The 18,685-nt window shown below is 36.2% G+C and overlaps 1 protein-coding gene and 1 long non-coding RNA gene across 12 annotated transcripts; one reads left to right on the forward strand and one right to left on the reverse strand.

Annotated features, from left to right (window-relative positions):
* Positions 1–7,532: 7,532 nt before the first annotated feature.
* On the reverse strand, positions 7,533–18,612 carry LOC133714638 (uncharacterized). Of its 3 annotated transcripts, XR_009848762.1 has the most exons (7): positions 17,296–18,612; positions 17,012–17,162; positions 16,745–16,890; positions 15,989–16,042; positions 14,063–14,450; positions 7,992–8,042; positions 7,533–7,908 (listed from the first exon to the last, which is right to left on the reverse strand). It is a non-coding gene; the product is annotated as an uncharacterized LOC133714638 (long non-coding RNA). The 3 variants fall into 3 exon arrangements; XR_009848763.1 differs by having other exon boundaries at positions 16,760–16,890; positions 17,012–18,612; XR_009848761.1 differs by having other exon boundaries at positions 17,012–18,612.
* On the forward strand, positions 8,204–14,100 carry LOC133714637 (uncharacterized). Of its 9 annotated transcripts, none has more exons than XM_062140800.1 (13): positions 8,211–8,821; positions 8,931–9,000; positions 9,220–9,258; positions 9,342–9,451; positions 10,147–10,196; positions 10,323–10,374; positions 10,653–10,808; positions 10,905–11,178; positions 11,306–11,402; positions 11,519–11,643; positions 12,201–12,282; positions 13,175–13,523; positions 13,609–14,100. In XM_062140800.1, the coding sequence occupies exons 7-12, from the start codon at positions 10,665–10,667 to the stop codon at positions 13,368–13,370; spliced, it is 918 nt and encodes a 305-aa protein (XP_061996784.1). In that variant the 5' UTR covers positions 8,211–8,821; positions 8,931–9,000; positions 9,220–9,258; positions 9,342–9,451; positions 10,147–10,196; positions 10,323–10,374; positions 10,653–10,664; the 3' UTR covers positions 13,371–13,523; positions 13,609–14,100. The 9 variants fall into 9 exon arrangements, with proteins under 9 accessions (XP_061996788.1, XP_061996789.1, XP_061996790.1 ...); XM_062140799.1 differs by having other exon boundaries at positions 8,934–9,000; XM_062140804.1 differs by lacking the exons at positions 9,342–9,451; positions 13,609–14,100 and adding an exon at positions 12,369–12,557 and having other exon boundaries at positions 8,204–8,821; positions 8,934–9,000; positions 13,175–13,315.
* Positions 18,613–18,685: the final 73 nt, after the last annotated feature.

An 18,685-nucleotide genomic window follows, 5' to 3' on the forward strand; every position in this document is an offset into this window, starting at 1 on the left:
CTAAAATAGATAAAAAAACTAAACATGCTCTCCAAAATAGCTAAGGAGCTACAATAGAGAGTCTGCTAAAAATGCTCTAAGCGTAGTATCTTCTGTACTTTTTTTTTTGATTATTGACTGAACAGATTGAAATTCATTAAATACAATATTTTGCTCTGAAGGCATGTGAATATGCAAATGTTGTACAGCTGGATGTCGAGAATGAATTGAATATTCAAATAATCTCCATACAGATTCATGAGGAGTTAAGTAACGACAATTCAAATAACTTGTAATTTCATCATTTAAGTCATCATGCAGGAATAGTCGGGCTCGATCTGAACCTTTATTAATGTATTTAAATAAATATTTAATTAACATTGATTGAGAACATGATTCAACGTTAATATGAGCATTATATCTTAATAATAAATTCGAATTGTAAGGGACAACAAAATTATTTCCAATATGTACATTATTTTTTACTACAAATTTTGCATGATCTTCACGACGTCTATATATTGGAGGTGTATTTGTTTCAAATATAGTGTTTGTATTATATGGTTTTGGAAAAAATTTAGAGCATTTTCCATTTCGCATGCAAGGAGATTTTGGATTTATTTCTCCGCAAGGTCCATGGATCATAAATTCACTAACAACTTTAAAAAGCTCGGGATTAACGTTTTTATCTGGTAATTCTGCTGAAATAATAGAATCAATATCAGTCGCTGTATAACATTTGTAATCCTTTTTCAACCAGAATAACATGTAAGCATGAGGTAATCCTCTTTTTTGAAACTCTATTGTATGAACATCTGCTTCAATCTCTCCAAAAGGTTTTCCAGATTTGATATATTTTATCATATCGTCTAATTTTATTTTAAACATTCTTGAAATAATATCAGGTTTGTCTTCAACTTTGTACTTAGGTATATTTTTAAAATATCTTTCTATCTCTGGCCATTTTACGTTACACGTAAAAGTTATGAATAAATTAGGATTACCGTATTGTCTACAAATTGTCATAGCATCTTGATAATTGTTAATCATATCTCTAGGACTTCCAGTATGAGAACTCGGTAAAATAATTTTTTGTCCTTCTAATCCAATCCAAGCGATCTTCTTCAACTGTTGCATAAGCATCAACTAAATATTGTTGAAATAATCGTCCACCTTTTAATAAAGTACTTATTTCATTATTTCTATCTTGAATATGATATGTAATGTAAGCTCGCATTGATATTTTTTGTCTTTTTTGTGTGGAACTTCCTCCAATTTGGTGCATTTGTAAATTTGTTTTATATCCATCTTCACCATATGGAAAAAGTATTGGATATTGTAGTGACATATATTTTGGATGTATTTTAGAAATACATTGCAGCTTTCCACTATTTAATTCAATAATAATATCTCTATTTGAATTGTGTTCTCCAATATCACCGACTATTAAACCACCAATTTCTTCACTTGTTGGTTCTTCATATTGTTTACTATCAGTAAGTTAACGATTAAGTATAGTCATATTCAATGAAGGTAATGAATGATTTTCAAATTTATCTCTTATTGTTCGAAATTCTTTGTGTAGGATCAATAGCATTAAGACGATTTGAAACCTCATTTTTTGTATCATATATATATATATATATATATTTTATAAGGGTTTGGAACCCAGCCTAACTGGGAGGCTCAGCCCCACGCCCGAATATTATTAAAAAAGAAGAAGAAAAGTGTACTGCGAGGGGGACATAAAACCTTCACCTCGAGCACTAGTACAAGAGTGTAACTGACATGAGACACACCACGGATATAACAGAATACAAGCTGGAGCCCCATAAAGGGGCCCGGGAAAACTAAGAAAACCTGTAGTTTGGGCGAGCAGAAAAATCATGACCAAAAGATGAAAGCAAAAACGGCGGTAAAAAGTCCCACCAAACATAATTCTCCGTGGCTGCACCATAGTTGGCTAATCGATCTGCAACCGAGTTACCCTCTCTAAATATATGTGAAATGTGGACATTCATCTGTCGAGCAATATGCATACAATTTCCCCAAGTTGTACGCAGACGCCAAGGAACAGACAAAGGTTCCCTAAAGTATGTTAGTAAAATCAACGAGTCCACCTCCAACCATAGATTATGCCATTGTTTTATCCAAGCAATGTGCACTGCCTTAGTGACTGCTAACATCTCTGCATCTAGAGCACTAAGCACTTGTACATTAGCAGAAAAAGCACCCAGGAAAGATGCATCACAGTTTCTGAAAACGCCACCATAACCTGAATGTGCCTGATCATGAAAAGATCCATCCGTGTTCACTTTCACCCAATGGATGGGAGGGGGCCGCCATAACACCTGAAGAACTCTAGGGGTTGTAGGTCGCAGTGGTGAAAGACCCAACAAATCAAAAATTGGCATAGATTGAAAATTAGAAGTAGAGGTAAAAATCAGAGAACCTGATTCTTTGAGTGACAATAACAGCTTCTGTTTGAAGGCAACCTCAGTATACTCACCCCCTTCATGTTTTAGTCTGTTACGCTCCATCCATAAACTCCATAATAAATTGCAAATCGTAATATGCCAAAGAAGTTTGGAAGAATAAGAGAGGCTAGAGATATAAGCATCCCCAAAAAGATCAACCAGCGACATACCTGGAGCAAAATGAAGCCTGAATAGAGATACAACCCAATACCAGACTGATAATGAAACTTCACAGGTAATAAAAAGATGATTAGTGCTCTCTAGATTTTTCCTGCACAACTGGCATCTGGAACATAGAATGGAGCCACGACGCTGGAGGAGTTCATCAGTGGGTATTCTATTCATCAAAACCTTCCAAGTAACCAAACTCTTTCGAGGTTGGATAGCACCATGCCAAATTTTACGTCCCCAGGTCACCACTGGCAACTGCTCTGCCAACAAGCGGTAGGCGGATTGGGCAGTGATGATGCCTGATTTCTCCAATGCCCACACCGGCTGATCTGGCATGTCAAAAGATGGCAAAGGAGTATGAGAGATTGCCTCAGCTGCCTCCCCGTGAGCCCTGTTAAAACTCCAAGGAATTTTCCATTCCCTATTGTGAATAAAACTACAAACCGTGTCATCAAGAAAGGGGAGAATTTCAGGAGCACAATTGATGGAGTTGAGAAGAGTTTCACCGAGCCAATTATCCTTCCAGAAACGTATTAATTTACCATCACCCACAACCCATTGCAGATTAGCATGAAACCGTGGCCATAGCTTCTTAAGCCCCAACCAAATTGATGACTTCTTGTAGGAAGTAGATGGAATGAAACCTGAAGTTAAGAAACGATCATGAAGCAAGATTGCAGAAGGAGTGGTTTTTGTGATTACATCCCAACAACGTTTCAAGAGCAGGGACTTTCAAGCCCAAACCCCCTTGTTCTTTGGGGGTGCAACAATTCTTCCAAGCTACAAGTGCATAACCATCTTTTAAAGGATCACCATTCCAGAAAAAATTGCGTATCCATCTTTGGACTTTCTTCAAGAGCTCAAGGGGCCATTCATAGACCTGGAAACTGTAAAGTAGCTGACTCTTAATAACAGAATCAATTAACTGTAGCCTACCTGCTTGTGAGAGCAATCTACCTTTCCAGGAGCTGAGCTTGGTTTTGACTTTGTCAGCAATGGGAAGCAAAAAACCCGATTTAGCTCTCCCCACAAAAATGGGGACACCCAAGTAAGTAAACGGAAATTCACTCACATTGATGTCAAGAATGTTTTTGATCCTTACTTGCCGCGGAACGGCCGACTTACCAAGAAATAGCTGTGACTTGGCTTTATTCACTGCTTGACCAGAATTTAAAGCGTATTCATCCATGAAGGACAGCAAGTTGCGAAGATGCTTGTAACGGCCTTGAAGAAAAATCATAACATCATCCGCAAACAAGACATGTGATGGAGGTGTTACATTTCGTGGAGCTTTAATGCGCGTGATCTTATTTCCATTAACCAGGGAAGTAATGCCCCTACTCAGAACCTCTTCAGCAAGGCAAAATAGAAGCGGTGAAAGCGGATCCCCTTGACGCACCCCTCTTGAGCAAGTAAAGAAGCCACAAGCTTTGCCATTCACATTAATGGAAAGATAAGCAGATTGCAAAACTGTGTGAACATACCTGATAAAAGTCGGGTGAAAGCCAAAAGCTCCAAGAACCCGTAGAAGGAAATTCCAATCCAGCGTATCAAACGCTTTGCTAATATCAAACTTAATTGCAATATTACCATATTTGCAGTGTTCATCTAGCAGATTCACACACTCAGAAGTTTGTGTAATTGGATCAATGATAGTACGACCAGTGATAAAGGCACTTTGATTAGGAGATATAATTCTTGCTGCAATGCGACCAAGGCGATCTGCGAGGATTTTCGTAAGGATTTTGAAACCGAAGTTGGCAAGTGCAATGGGCCTATAATCAGAAACTGTTTCGGAGTCCAGAAGCTTGGGGATGAGCGTGATGGCATTTGAATTAAAGTGAGGCATAATGAAACCATTTTCAAAGAAAGTTTGAACCACCAGAACTGTAATACCCCGAAAAATCCAAATTAAATTCTGTGGATTTTTAGAAATGATTTCACGATAGTGGGAGCGAGTACGAGGCTCGGAGGAATTGTGGAATTAGTTCGAACGATTAATTTTCGAAAAACGAACGTTATTTAGGGGGTCTCAAAAAGTGACTTTTTATACATTGGGAATTTGGGAAAACTTCCTTCATGAAAGTTGTAGAGGACATTAAACCGAGTGCGTGCATATGTGGTACGTAAAAATCGGAGTTCGTATGCGAAAGTTATAAGCAAAATATGAAAGTTACTGTTTATGGTAGATTGGTATAAATTTGAAATGTTACTGTAGCCAGGTAACTTTTCTTTCTTTTCTCTCTCCTTCCCCCGTGCTCTCTCAGTCTCTCTCTTCTGCAACTCTCTCTTTCTCTCTTCTGCAACCTCCTCTTTCACCACCTCTAGACCACCAAATGGCGAGCTGCGAGCATCGATAGACTCGTCTCTTCCTCCTTATCACGCATGTGGGAGTTGTTTACGACGATTTGGCCGGAAATGTGGAGATCGAAGCCAACATTTTTACTGTAGCAAATTAGTCAACGCCGATTTCCGGCCACCTCCAGTCATAAACCCAGGTCCATTAGAAGCGCCTTAAGCCGCTCTTCATGCTCGCCAAGTCTCATAACCCAGATCGAAGCATGGAGGAAGAAAGCATAATTGGAAAATTTCACTGTACATCGGAGTGCTTAATTGTTCGGCTACTTCAAGGTATTTTCTGACTTTGTCACAGTTGAGAAAGTGATTGGAAATGTTGAGATGATGCTGTGGATGAAATTTGGTGGCCAGAGGAGGTGGTTGACCGCCGCGTTGACCGCCGTTGACCGCCCACTGACCGCCGCTTGTGGCGGCGTATTCGACCATATTTTGAGTTTTTATTATCTAGGTGATGATCTACGCATCCTTACGAGCGTTTTGATATATTACAAGGTCATTTTAGAAAACGTTGATAAATAGTGAATTTATGTTTTGACGTTACTATTTAACGTTTTTACGTTTTATCTTCGGTTTACGATCTGTGAGGATCTGACCATCGGTTTTACTTCAAATTTGGATATGATGATCTTATGACTGTCCCAGTGGCTTTGTGTGGTCATGGGCGAAGATCCGACCGTTGGATCTTCGTATAAATGTAAAACAATGATTCGGAAGGCGATTCGTGAGAATCCGACCGTCAGATTTTCGTATAATTTTATGGAGATGTTTGTTAGAGTGATTCAAGAAGATCTGACCATTGGATCTTTGTGATAATTTTGGAGGATGATCCTAAGGGCGATCCGTGAGGATCCGACCGTTGGATCATCGTATAATTAGGATCCGACCGTTGGATCATCGTATAAATTCGATCTGACCGTTGGATCATCATTAAATTAGAATCCGACCGTTGGATTTCCGTATATGTGTTGTTTATGAATGATTGCTAAGTTAAGATCGTATCTGACTAGGTGATTGACGGTTTGAGTTGGTGGACGATTGTGGATCGTATTTTGAGCTGAATTGAAGACGCAGCGGGATTATCGAGGTGAGTAAACCTCACGTGGTTCATATTACGAACCCAATACAATTAATTGCTTATTTTGTTGCAATCATATGAACTATTGTTGGTATTACTAGACATTCCTGTGTGAATGTCTGTATATATATTATTACGTGAAATAATATGTATTGTTGGAGTTGTGTTGAGTTTATTGTTGAGAAACAATATATTGTGAGAGGTATTGAGTTTATTGTTGAGAAACAATATATTGTGAGAGGTGTTGAGTTTTATTGTTGAGGAACAATAAATTGTTGTGATCTGTGGAGATCACTAGGTCACGAGGTGACCATGGCATCTATTAGTGAATCACGCTCTCGTACCGGGCTGGTGGTTATTAATAGTATTAAATCGTAATCACGTCTGTGGCCGGACGAGTGGTTACGTTCAGTTAGAGCTCTAGTCTGTCTGCCAAATGTGGAGTGACCTTATGAGTGAATTTGAGAGTAACTCATAAGTGTCAATATATATATGGTAACCTTATGAGGGAAATTGAGAGTAACTCATAAGGGTCTATATATATATATGAGTCTGTCTACCAAATGTTGGGAAATCTTATGAGCGAATTTGAGAGTAACTCATAAGTGTCTATATATATATATGAGAGTGAGTGATCTTATGAGCTAAATTGAGAGTAACTCATAAGTGTCTACATATATATATGAGAGTGAGTGATCTTATGAGCTAAATTGAGAGTAACTCATAAGTGTCTATATATATATATGAGAGTGAGAAAGTAACGTGGGTTTGTGGTAGTCTTGAAATCTAATAAATCAACAGTTCTTTCTTGTTTACTCATACTGGCTGTAAAAAGCTTACCGGGTTTTGTGTTGTTGCAACTCCCGGTACACTATTCAAATTGTGTAGCGGGTAATCCTACAGGACAGGAGAACCAGGACGGTGATCGCGCGGTTAGAGCAATTGTTAGAGTTTTACAACAATTGTAAGTTGTGAGGTGTGTTATGCTCATTTGAGCTTTATAATATATTGTGAGAGTGAATTGTAATAATGAACTCGAAGTTTCGAGATTTGGATTTTGTAATTGTAATTATTCAGGTTTCGGATTTGAATTTATCATTCAAAATCCGGGGCGTGACAAGAACAACATCAGGGCCAACCACAGACCAACAGAACTTGAAGAAACTGCCATTGAAACCGTCTGGACCAGGGGCGCTGAAACTATCCATGCCCATTACAATGTCCTGAATTTCTTGGGATGAAGGGACTGCCAGGAGGGCACAATTTTCTTCCTCAGTAACCATGCGGGGAATAGTACGCTCTACTAGGCCAGTATTCACAATATTCGGATCACTTGTGAAAGCCTTCTCAAAGTGTTGCACCACATGAGATTCTATGGCAGGCATGTCTGTAATAGTCACCTGGTTAACTTTCAAAGAACAGATGGACTTGTATCATATATATATAATTGAGCATATTTAGGACATTCCCCATTAGAAGGTAATATAGAACCCATTAAATGATGAACTTAACCACTAATTTTAAAAACATAAGGTCCTGATCCAGTATTTATTTTATAATCAATTGCTGCTCCCATTGATGTGAAAGAAAACATTGAATTATAAACTCTGATATTCTCTCTGAAAAGTTGGCTTTCTAAACCATTATTTGGATCCAATAATTTTTCAAGAAAAGCAGGTGTTGGCTTTGGCTTTTCAAGTCTGATTTGGCCTTTCTTGCAACAGTTTGTATAAATAAGAGGTTCGTTTGATGATGATCGTTTAAGCGCCTCTCCAAACCAAAAAGATGCGTTACAGTAGGAGCATGTATGAATATTATTGCTTGAATCTTCATACATCACAGTTGATACTGTAATCAAAATTTGATATCTTGTCAGCAATTCATATAATATTATCATTTCAAAATAGTAAGTGAAATCAAGTATCAATTACCTTGTCTACTTCTTTGATATACTGCTTGCCCAACTGTATATGTAGCTTGACCTGAACACCAAATTTGGCCAAAACGATTAACCCCAGAAATAAAGGCTACTTGTATTCTAAAAACATGAACTGATTATTAATTACAAAAAATAAACCTCTTATTTCAGCTGCACGCACAAATTCAGAACAATCCTTTTCTAAATACCGTGATGCCTCTACAAGTGAAAATCAATACAAAGAAATCAATACTATTTATTTCAGTGTGTTTTCTAATGTTCGTCATATTTACTATCTTCTAATTCTGAGTTCACTGTTCATCGGCTTATGAACAGTGAAGGCTCGAGCCACCTGCCTCCTGTCTCTTGCGTCGCCACCTGCCGCACTGCTCGGTGCTATCGTGTCTTGGCCTCTTCGCTCCACATAGAGGTGAAGGGAGGAAAGTGGTGGTGTTGGTTACGATTTACAAACTCCGATTCCATCTTCCTTGCTGCGACGTTCTTTTTGTCCTCTGATTAGTCGCTGGGTTAGAGTTCCACAGATATTGTTTTACCCGCATCTAAGGATTACCTGTCAATCTGCGAAGCCGTGGTGTTGGTTTGCCACTGCGTGTTTGCCGAAGAGAACGAGTGAGAGAGAGAGGTATATTCTGTGCTTGCATGCCGATGGCTTCAGCCCCTATCTCTCTCTCCCCTTGCTGGGAGAACCGTCGATTACTGGCCTTGCTCAGAAAGCGGAGGATATGACTCCGATGATTCGGTTAAGGACCTGAGTTACAACACTCTTGAAGAAACCCATGCCCTGTCCTTGAAGCTCTCTATCAACAGTAATTCCAAGGCCAGGTGAGTTTTATTGATTTATGACTCTGAGGATAATAATTTATGATTTAAGATTTGAAATTTAAGTGTATTGTGAAGTTATTGATCTTGAAAAAAAAACCTTGATGGGCAGTAGATGATTGTGCCTAAGCTTAATCGGAATGATGTTGAAAGCTATGAACATGTCCAGAAGATGATTCAAGGTAAACCCTTTTGAGCAATTTCAGAAAGAGAAGACAAAGCTGCCCATTGTGGATAATATATATATATATATATATATATATATATATATATATATATATATATATATATATATATATGTATATCCTTCATATCCTATTAATAGCAGCAAAATGATAGAAAAAATGGTCATGTTCAATTTTATGGTGTACTCATGAAACTTCTTCATTGTTTGGTGACAGACAAGGAATCTCCGATTACACAACCACTTCCCAAACCAGGTATAATATTGATGCCTTCTGCAATTAGATTGAGCATGAGTTACATAATTATCTGAATACTAAGCAATGAAAATTTGAGTTAGTGTTTGCATTCCTCTTTGAAATGCCGTGAGGGCATACGGCATGGTTGGTCCAGATTGAACAAAAAGATTTTGAAGGTAAATCGTGCAAGCGGAGGGAGGACAATCAATTGGTAACATTACCGTCTTGCATCTGTGTGGTCTTCTTAGGTTCTTACAGTTCCGTACTCTTACCAATACAGTGTTGACAAATTCGATTGGAACATTTGGGTTTTCTATTTTGATCCATATCACTGTTATGCTACATTTGTTTCTATCTGCATTACATTTTTGCATGTTGAACAGACAGCTATTAATCAATGACTAAATGAATGTTTTCCAAATGAAACACACTTTTACCATTCACTCAAAGCAGATATATTGTGCTTTATGTTTAACCATAGACATCCTATGTTTCTAAGCTTTTCAGTTTCAGTGTTTTCCATACTTTTCAAATCAAATTTTTACAATGATACATACATTTCAAATCAACTAAGATTAAATTTATGTTAATTGTAGTGATTAGCCTTTCATATAATAAAATTGAGAATCGATTGGCGTTTCAAATTGCCTGTTGGTATTCACTTTTAAAAAAATGCTTCCTATCTTCATGATCCGATAGTAGTCCGAAATACTTTTAGCTGTTATATATGTCTTCTATATGAACAATGCAGCCATCTTCTCCTTATCATATATTGTCATCAGTTATGTACTAATCCTGTTTTTCGAGATCACCAGAAGAAATAGAGATATGAGCAATTACATAAGTTTAGTACAGTGGCATTGGAATAGAGATTTAATTCACCGTGTTCTGTTGTTTTTGCTGCAGTTCAAATTCTGTTGACCGAAATAGTAAGGAGTGTTGATTTCAATGATCAGGCAAGTACAGCATTTTTAGCATTTCTTGCTGTGGGAGTGTCATGCTTTGCTTTTTTTTTTTTTCCTGTCCTGTTAATTACAGTTTCGCTCTGTTTTGTTTCCTTTCTGTCCTGTTAAATATCTCAGGTAAAAGAACAGCTTGAAAGATCCACACTGAGACTTGAAGTTGAAAAACGAGGTTTGTCTTCTCTTGAGAACATAGTAAACTGTTTCCACCCCACTGTTGTTTTGTTGTAAACCCTATTTAACCATCCTATCTGCATTCTGAGTCTTAATATTTTTGTGTTTCATTGTATTTCTTCCACTGTTGCACATTGAATTCATAAACGTTCTGCATTTACTTCATCGTTTGAATAATAGAACCAAGCTTTTGATTCCTTTTGATTCCCTCTGTACCATTATACTATCCTAAATGTTTCTTTCAAATTAACCCTTCATTACTTCTTTTTTTGACAGCGCCAACAACTAATGGACTCCATGCTAATACGTGAGCTGCAGTCCTATGCAGATGAGGACTATAAAATCAGAGTTTGTGTCTGCAGATTATGGCGAGGAAAGAGGATAAACCCAGAACGAAATGATGGACTGCATTGCATATTGGTTGATGAAAGGGTAATTCTTTAATCCCCTTCCAAATTACAATAACATAAAAATTATAACAAAAGGAAAAAATTAATATTTACATACTGCTTTTCGTATGAAATTTAGGGCGATGCAATTCATGGCATAACAAGTGAAGCAAATTATTCATCAGTCTCTGGAAAACTAAAACAAGGAGAGATATACCTGATCTCCGATTTCTATGTACGAGATAGTCAAGACGATTATAAAGTTATGGACAACTCAATCCAAGCTCATTTCAATGGGAAAACAAAATTCAAGCTCTTGCACAACAGCTTTCCACAGATTCCACAACATCGATTCTATCTACTAGATTACAATCAGCTGAAAAACCGCATTGGCAAAACTAAACTTCTCACAGGTAAGTTTACAAAGTCTTACTAAATGAGAACATTTATTCCTACATTGATAAAACCACATTCATAAAACTAAACTTCTTAACATCTGTTTTTTTTTCGTTTCTGTTTTTTTTTTTTATAAAAAATAAGATCTCTTTGGCTGTGTGAAATCAATCATGCCAGTTGAAGAAGTTAATACCAGAGATGGAATAGAATCAAAATGTGAAATTACACTCCAAAACTTCAGGTACAATCTACTCAATTTTGCACTACAACTGTATAGAAATTTCCAAATTTCTCATACTCATATATAACATCTTCCTAAGATATCTATCATGTTGGTTTTCCATAACTCAAGTGCAGAAGAGAAGAAACCAGAGTGACATTATGGGGAGATAGTGCTAGAAAAGTTGACATAGACACTATTGAAAGTCTACCTCCACCTGTGCTTATGGTCATAACTAGTTTGAAAGTCAAGAAGTACAAAGGTAATACATGCATAAAAATTAATTGCACTGAATTATTCAAATTTAGAAGTAGTAGTTGCATTGTGGTAGTAGAGATTGTGACTACAATCATAGTGAAAAAGGTTACTTAGAAGTAGTAGTTGCATAGTGGTAATCTATGTTGCACAGATATGGATAGGGCTTTAAAATGACTAGACTGTGGAAATCGACTAAAATTAGAGAGATTACATAATTGAAGGTAATATGAGCAGAGAAGGTCAGAAGTAATGTTGATGCTGGAGGGACAGGAAGCAAAAGAATGATAGTTGTAGTAGCATGACAGCAACAGTAATAGAAAAAGTGGTAAGCCAGTGTAGTGTTGCTAACTGCAGTTGCAAAACAATAAGACTTTCAGAAGGAAAAAAGCCTTCTGTTTAAATTCAGTGCAAGTGTGAAATTCCTGCTTCTACTTTTTTTTTTTTAAATTCAGTCATACTTGCATTTCTGTGTTTCGTATGGTTTTTTATGTGGATTCTGTGTGGTTTTGTGGGAGATTTGGCTTTTTTTTATCCCACTTAATCTTATTCTTTAATTCACAGAAATGCCTGCACCATCAAACACCAGTCATACTTGCATTTTCATCAATCCAGAAATCCCACAGGCAGATCCCTACAAAATCGAGTGAGTTCAATATTTAACCTTTTTTTGATCCACCACATCTTCTTCCTCACTGCATGTTTCTTACCAACATTTCTGCAAAATTCAAGGTTCTCCAAGGCCACAGATAACATCAAAAAACTGTCCGCTCCATCCAAACAATTAACAGCAGCAGAAGCAGAAAAAGAAGATAAAACCACAGTGCATCAATACCTTTACCACTTCTGCACCTTCAGTTTATAGTCTTTTCAATGCACAGATTACATGTCATGTTTCGTTGAACCAATGAAAATGCAATTGTATGGTACTGCATTTATGCTGTTTTGTTCTTTTCTTCTTTATGTAAAACGCTGCTTTTGGTAACTGCTTTACGTAGAAGAATTCAATTACAGGACCTGCAATGCATATTATCATATCAATTTGCAGTTTTTGTATTTGGATGAAGTTAAGCTTCCAAAACTTCAATAAGAACATCACTTTGTATGCAGTTTTTGTATTTTGGATTGCATGGTATGCCATTACTACTGTTCCTCCACTTTCAACTAATAATCATATAATTGAAGAAACATAGTGACCTGCGAATATGTCTAGACCATACCATATAGTACTATTTTAGCTTTTACACAGTTGATCAATCTGCCTTTACACCACATATTTGATTGCTGACTCAACCATACTCAACGTTCATGGTTTTGACATTACCAGTGAGTGCATTGCTGCTTTATGGTGCTTATATTTGGTTGTTTCAGAATATTTACGGTTTTGGGGTTATCAGTACATGGTTTTGACATTACCAATGACTGCATTGCTGCTTTATGGTGCTTAATAGAAAGCAGGGATAGCTATGAAATTTTATGATACAATTGTGTATAATGTAACTTCCAGTTTCAACTACTAATTATACATACTATTACAGTTATAGAATCCATGCCACCATTGAAGATCCAAACAGTGAGGCCACAGTCAAGCTTAGAGGAAAAGCAGCTGAACAATTGTTTGGAATAACTTGCAAAGAACTCATAGACAAGTACCCTTATGCTCCACAGGAAACATTACCACAGGAAATATTGCAAACACGGGCAGATCCACATTTTCCAAATCCAAATCAGTGAGGCAAATGACTTCATAGTGAAAGGTATCTTTCCAAGCACAAAGAACCAACCAAGTGCCAGCACACCAGCCCATCCCCTGTATCAGAAAAAAAGATCCATCGACAAAGGAAGAAGACAACTTTTTCCTACCAATCCAGACAAAAAGCCCCGCAGGTAACAAGTACATGCATATCAATTTCATTTATCTACCTACCACTTCTTTCACTTCTTCTATAATTTCGTACTTTCACAATAACAGGGAAGGAAGCACTGAATCAGCAACATCATCAACAAACACTGTGAACAAGGAAAAAATGGACTGAAATATCATATCACTGTTTCGTGTAAATAGAAATGGAGGCAGAAACTTTTGGACAACCTCCACAAGGAATCATCACTAGGCTAGCTAACAACCTCTCAGCAGCTTACATAACTTTTGATATAACCACTAAGTTAGCCTATAAGTAGATCATTGTATTTTGAACAAGCTGTTTTAACAGCATTTGTATTTAGCTTCTGTTTGAACAATCTATTTTTGAGAAGCTGTAGCTGTTGTATATATATATATATATATATATATATATATATATATATATATATATATATGAACTAAAATTCGTATCTTTCAAAACTTCCACAATCCGTTCCAAAACCCGCAGCAACGCGCGGGCGTATATGCTAGTTAAACCAATTGTACAGATTATGTATCATACCTGTGGCAAAAACGTTTGAGTTTGGATTGCTGAACACACACTCCTTTTCTATTGCAGTAACATTTCCTTCATCACTTCTTAATCGTTTCTTTTGATGCTGAAATACGTCGACATTTTTGCATTGAGAAGTTCTTGATTCAGATCCCGTAAACAAAATCTAAAAAATGTTAGTTAGCTTGATTTTGCAGCTAAGGCATTCATTCAATGGAACACTTAAGATTCAATAATTAATCTAGACTGGAAACAGCACCTTCAGCCTTAGTTACACTGGTATAAAGATTCTGACAATCATACATTTCTTGCATTCTTTCTCTATCATTATGATCTCCAGCCTGATGCTCTTGTAATAATCTCTTTATCTTGTTGTGCCTCATCTTTGGTGCCATAACTGCATTCAAAAGTACATAATAGTTACAAATGACAAATGATTACTCCTTATAATAGACACACTAATCATAATTGCTACAGAAATTAGTAATAGACTATACATTATTCTGAATTCTTTTTAGGGTTAGTTACAACTTGTAATCCTATTAATAAAGTAAAGCTCATACTAAAATACTACAAAAACAAAATCAAAAATGATAAATAGTGAACAGAAGATCATCATACTATATACGAAAGGCCGGTTGGGTGGGTACTGTTACTACTGTTCATCAGGTCTTGAAAAGTCGCTTTTGCCCTTGCTTTTGGATTCATATCAAGGTGAACATCTTCATACCCTTTGTCAGTTTCCAAACCGTGTTTCTAGATTCTTTGAAAAATATCTAGTTTTTGTCTTCTTTATCAAGTTCTAGATCGATCTGAACTTTACCCCAATTTTCAGTTCTGCGATTTGCCCTTTCTGGAAGCATCCTTCTACACCGACATCAACTCTTCCAGACTATAAATTGAAATCAGCAGAGGTGAAACAGCCCTGAAACGTGAGAAGCATCCAAGAGAGGTAGAGGGTTTTTAGGTAGCATTCTGTTTTCTCTCTTTTTCTCTTCTACCAATTTTTTACGTTCACGTCTCGATCTTCTTCTGTGTTGATTTCAATGATCTTCTTCTGTGTTGATTTCAATGATTTTTATTCTAAATAGAAGTTTGGGTTATGGGTTTCTTGCCTTTGCTTTTGTTCTGAGTTTCTAACCTTGGAATTGATTGTAGGCTATGTAGAAATACTCCTCATTCTTTCTTCTTTTCATGATCAGACTAATCAGCAAAAGAAGAAGAGGTTTCATTTTCAGCCAAGTAATTATTGAAATCAGATGAAATTGTTTAACTTTTGACCCTCCTCATCAAAGCTCAATTAAATTTGTTTCATCCTCGCGGGAAAGGAAAAACAGGAAAGAATAGCTCAACTATATTACTTTGAATTTTGTTGTAAATGAGCTGAGGTAAGCTAGCTAGATACACATAAATATTCAGCATCAAACAAATAGATGCTTAACTTGCTTATCCATTGAAACACAAATATAAAAACACAAAGATAAAGAACTAAGGATATACTGTGGGCAAAGTCCTAGTCAGCCTTATACATTTTGAAAGTTAGGCATTTAAACTTATAAATGAACAAATACAACTGCCAACATATTAGCTTTATACCCAAAATCCACGAAAAACACTAAAATCGACATGCCTAAAGACGCATACAACGTTAAAATAACGGCAAACAATCTAGAAAAGAACAGCGCTCAGAGAACCACGCATACACCTTTTTGCATAGAAAACTCAAAACAATCTATGAACTAAACTATACATTCATAGACTAGTAAGTGCCTAAAGTTTACATCAATCTGAAAAAAAAATCGAAAAAAAAAAAAAAAACATTGGAAGATAATTAGTTTTACTGGAAGATAATTGAATTATTGAAATTAAGAGTACAAAGCAGATGCTATAGATCAGTAGTGAAAAGTTTGAAATTGTGACAGATCAAAAGCATACCTTGAAGATGTTGTAATTAATCACCTAGATGTGAAATTGCAGAGCAAACAGAATCTGTAGAAGATAAAAACTGGTATCAGTTTAAAATTGAGAACAATAGATAATCTAATAGAAGCCGTATTACATAAAAACTAATAAAATAATAAGCAAAACAGAGTTTTGATTTCTAATGAGTTTCTTCTATTTGTTTCTGCTGTAATCTATGAGTTCTTCGGTCATGTTCATACATCAGTTGGTAACTTTAGAGTATATATAGAATTTGTAATGAAGCTCTCACGTCATCACAAACTCATAATCTTATCACTTACCAGTAGAAAAAAAAAAATGAAAATAGGCATCATACAATTGAAGCCATCAAATCAAGTGAGCCACCATCTAGTGTCGCATAAAATTCACAAACAAATAACTCAATGAAAACCACAATCCGACATAATCGAAGAACACCCAATACCAAGAAAAGAACCCCAATTCTTATTTTTCCTTGGCTGAAAATGAAACCTCTTCTTCTTTTGCTGATTATTCTGATCATGAAAAGAAGAAAGAATGAGGAGTATTTCTACATATCCTACAATCAATTCCAAGGTTAGAAACTCAGAACAAAAGCAAAGGCAAGAAACCCCAACCCAAACTTCTATTTAGAATAAAAATCATTGAAATCAACACAGAAGAAGATCATTGAAATCAACACAGAAGAAGATCGAGACATGAACGTAAAAAAATTGGTAGAAGAGAAAAAGAGAGAAAACAGAATGCTACCTAAAAACCCTCTACCTCTCTTGGATGCTTCTCACGTTTCAGGGCTGTTTCACCTCTGCTGATTTCAATTTATAGTCTGGAAGAGTTGATGTCGGTGTAGAGATGTCGGTGTAGAAGGATGCTTCCAGAAAGGGCAAATCGCAGAACTGAAAATTGGGGTAAAGTTCAGATTGATCTAGAACTTGATAAAGAAGACAAAAACCAGATATTTTTCAAAGAATCTGAAACACGGTTTGGAAACTGACAAAAGGGTATGAAGATGTTCACCTTTATATGAATCCAAAAGCAAGGGCAAAAGCGACTTTTCAAGACCTGATGAACAGTAGTAACAGTACCCACCCAACCGGCCTTTCGTATATAGTACTAGATAATCCCCCTCGCGCGATGCTGCGAGATCAACAAAAATGATTCTACATAGCTGAAACAAAGTATTTGTTTATTGATTTACTAGGCTTATTTAAACTTGACATCAGTTAAAACAAAAGATGCAAAGCTTATCAAACATCCAACTCAAACAAAATATACAAAAGAAAACGATTCATAAAGCTTACCAAGTAACAGCTGAAATCGAAGTTGTTGTCCAAGTTCTCTATATGCTAATATGTAACGCTGCAAAAGCAACACTTTAAATAAGCACTCACTCTCCCTCCTGTTGTTCCCAAATGCTCAGCTCCCAACATTGCACACAACAGAGAAGTTAAGAAATTCAATGCTAACACTTTAACATATATTTTCAAATACATTGACAAAGCATTCATTTAATCACAATTAATTAAACATCAAAACTGCAGATTTGATAGAAGATAACACTCATATACAGAAATTTGAGATTCATATATCTGCTATTGAATTACATATTCAAACTCCTTTCAGACTTTCTTGTCCTTTATTTCTGGTGGAGGTAACAAAATATTGAAGACTCTAGCAGCCAAACTACTCGAATTAAAGGACCAATCTAATAAACAAAGATGAGCTCCCAAGTAATGTGCCAGTTCTTCTAACAAACAAAGAAGACCCTGTGTACCCACTTCCCACAATACCAATCCCACAGTAGCCACTTTAACCAACCATATTTGCAGAAAGAAAAAAAAATTCTTAGGACCTCTAACCATAACCCAAAGCAGAGAAAAACAAAGGGCAGAGAATATCTAACCTGACCTCATCGAAATAAGACAGAAACACTAATCGTCTTGCTTTTAAAAATTTTGCATATCTTATTAATTAAAACAAACATTTGAAGTATCCAGATCTGGAACCAATAATATCAGTTTAGAACTGATGCAGTATTAGTTCATTGAATACTTTTTGATTATTTAGATTCATATAGTTAAAAGCAAAACATGACTGATAAAAATCTAAAACCAAAGTATGAAATGCCTTACATGTTTAAACTATCTGATGTTGCTAATTCTTCTTAACTACTCAATCATTAAAGCATATATTAAGATTTAGAAAAACTACAGTGACACATGTTTTTCATCAGCAAGAACGATTCACTGGCAGAACAAATAGAATCATCACACAAAATTTTAATCCTTAAATTAGATACAAATTCTTGTTTTCAATTGAGAACATGTGTTTCTTGCTTTCCAAAAACTATTCAAGGTTTAGTTTAATTGAAAGAAGAGATTTATAGTGTATCAGATGGATAACTTGAAGAAGAAAAAGCTAAGGATAATGATTGATGATGCTAACCCAATCTTTGTCCGGATTGATGTCGATTGCAAATCTCAAACAGTGGAGAAACTCTCTGCTGTTGGTCTGATCCTCCTCCTCCTCCTCCTCCTCCCCCCGTTCTCTGGAAACAAAGAATAATTATCATTAAAGGACAATTATCGAGAGGACCTTCTCTGCATAAAGCTAGACCAAGGTTCACAAACATCTGTGTAGTTACCAGAAGACGATTATAATCTAAAGCATTGTTCACTCTTCAAATAAAAT

This window comes from Rosa rugosa, chromosome 6 (assembly GCF_958449725.1).
Source record: "Rosa rugosa chromosome 6, drRosRugo1.1, whole genome shotgun sequence".
NCBI classification, from domain to species: Eukaryota; Viridiplantae; Streptophyta; class Magnoliopsida; order Rosales; family Rosaceae; genus Rosa; species Rosa rugosa.

What these genes read in the sequence shown, in the direction of transcription:
- LOC133714637 (XM_062140800.1), top strand. Translation starts at nt 10,665, where the DNA reads ATGGACTCCATGCTAATACGTGAGCTGCAGTCCTATGCAGATGAGGAC. An exon ending in GCATATTGGTTGATGAAAGG is followed by an intron (nt 10,809 to 10,904) that starts GTAATTCTTTAA and finishes TATGAAATTTAG; the next exon opens with GGCGATGCAATTCATGGCAT. An exon ending in CAAAACTAAACTTCTCACAG is followed by an intron (nt 11,179 to 11,305) that starts GTAAGTTTACAA and finishes ATAAAAAATAAG; the next exon opens with ATCTCTTTGGCTGTGTGAAA.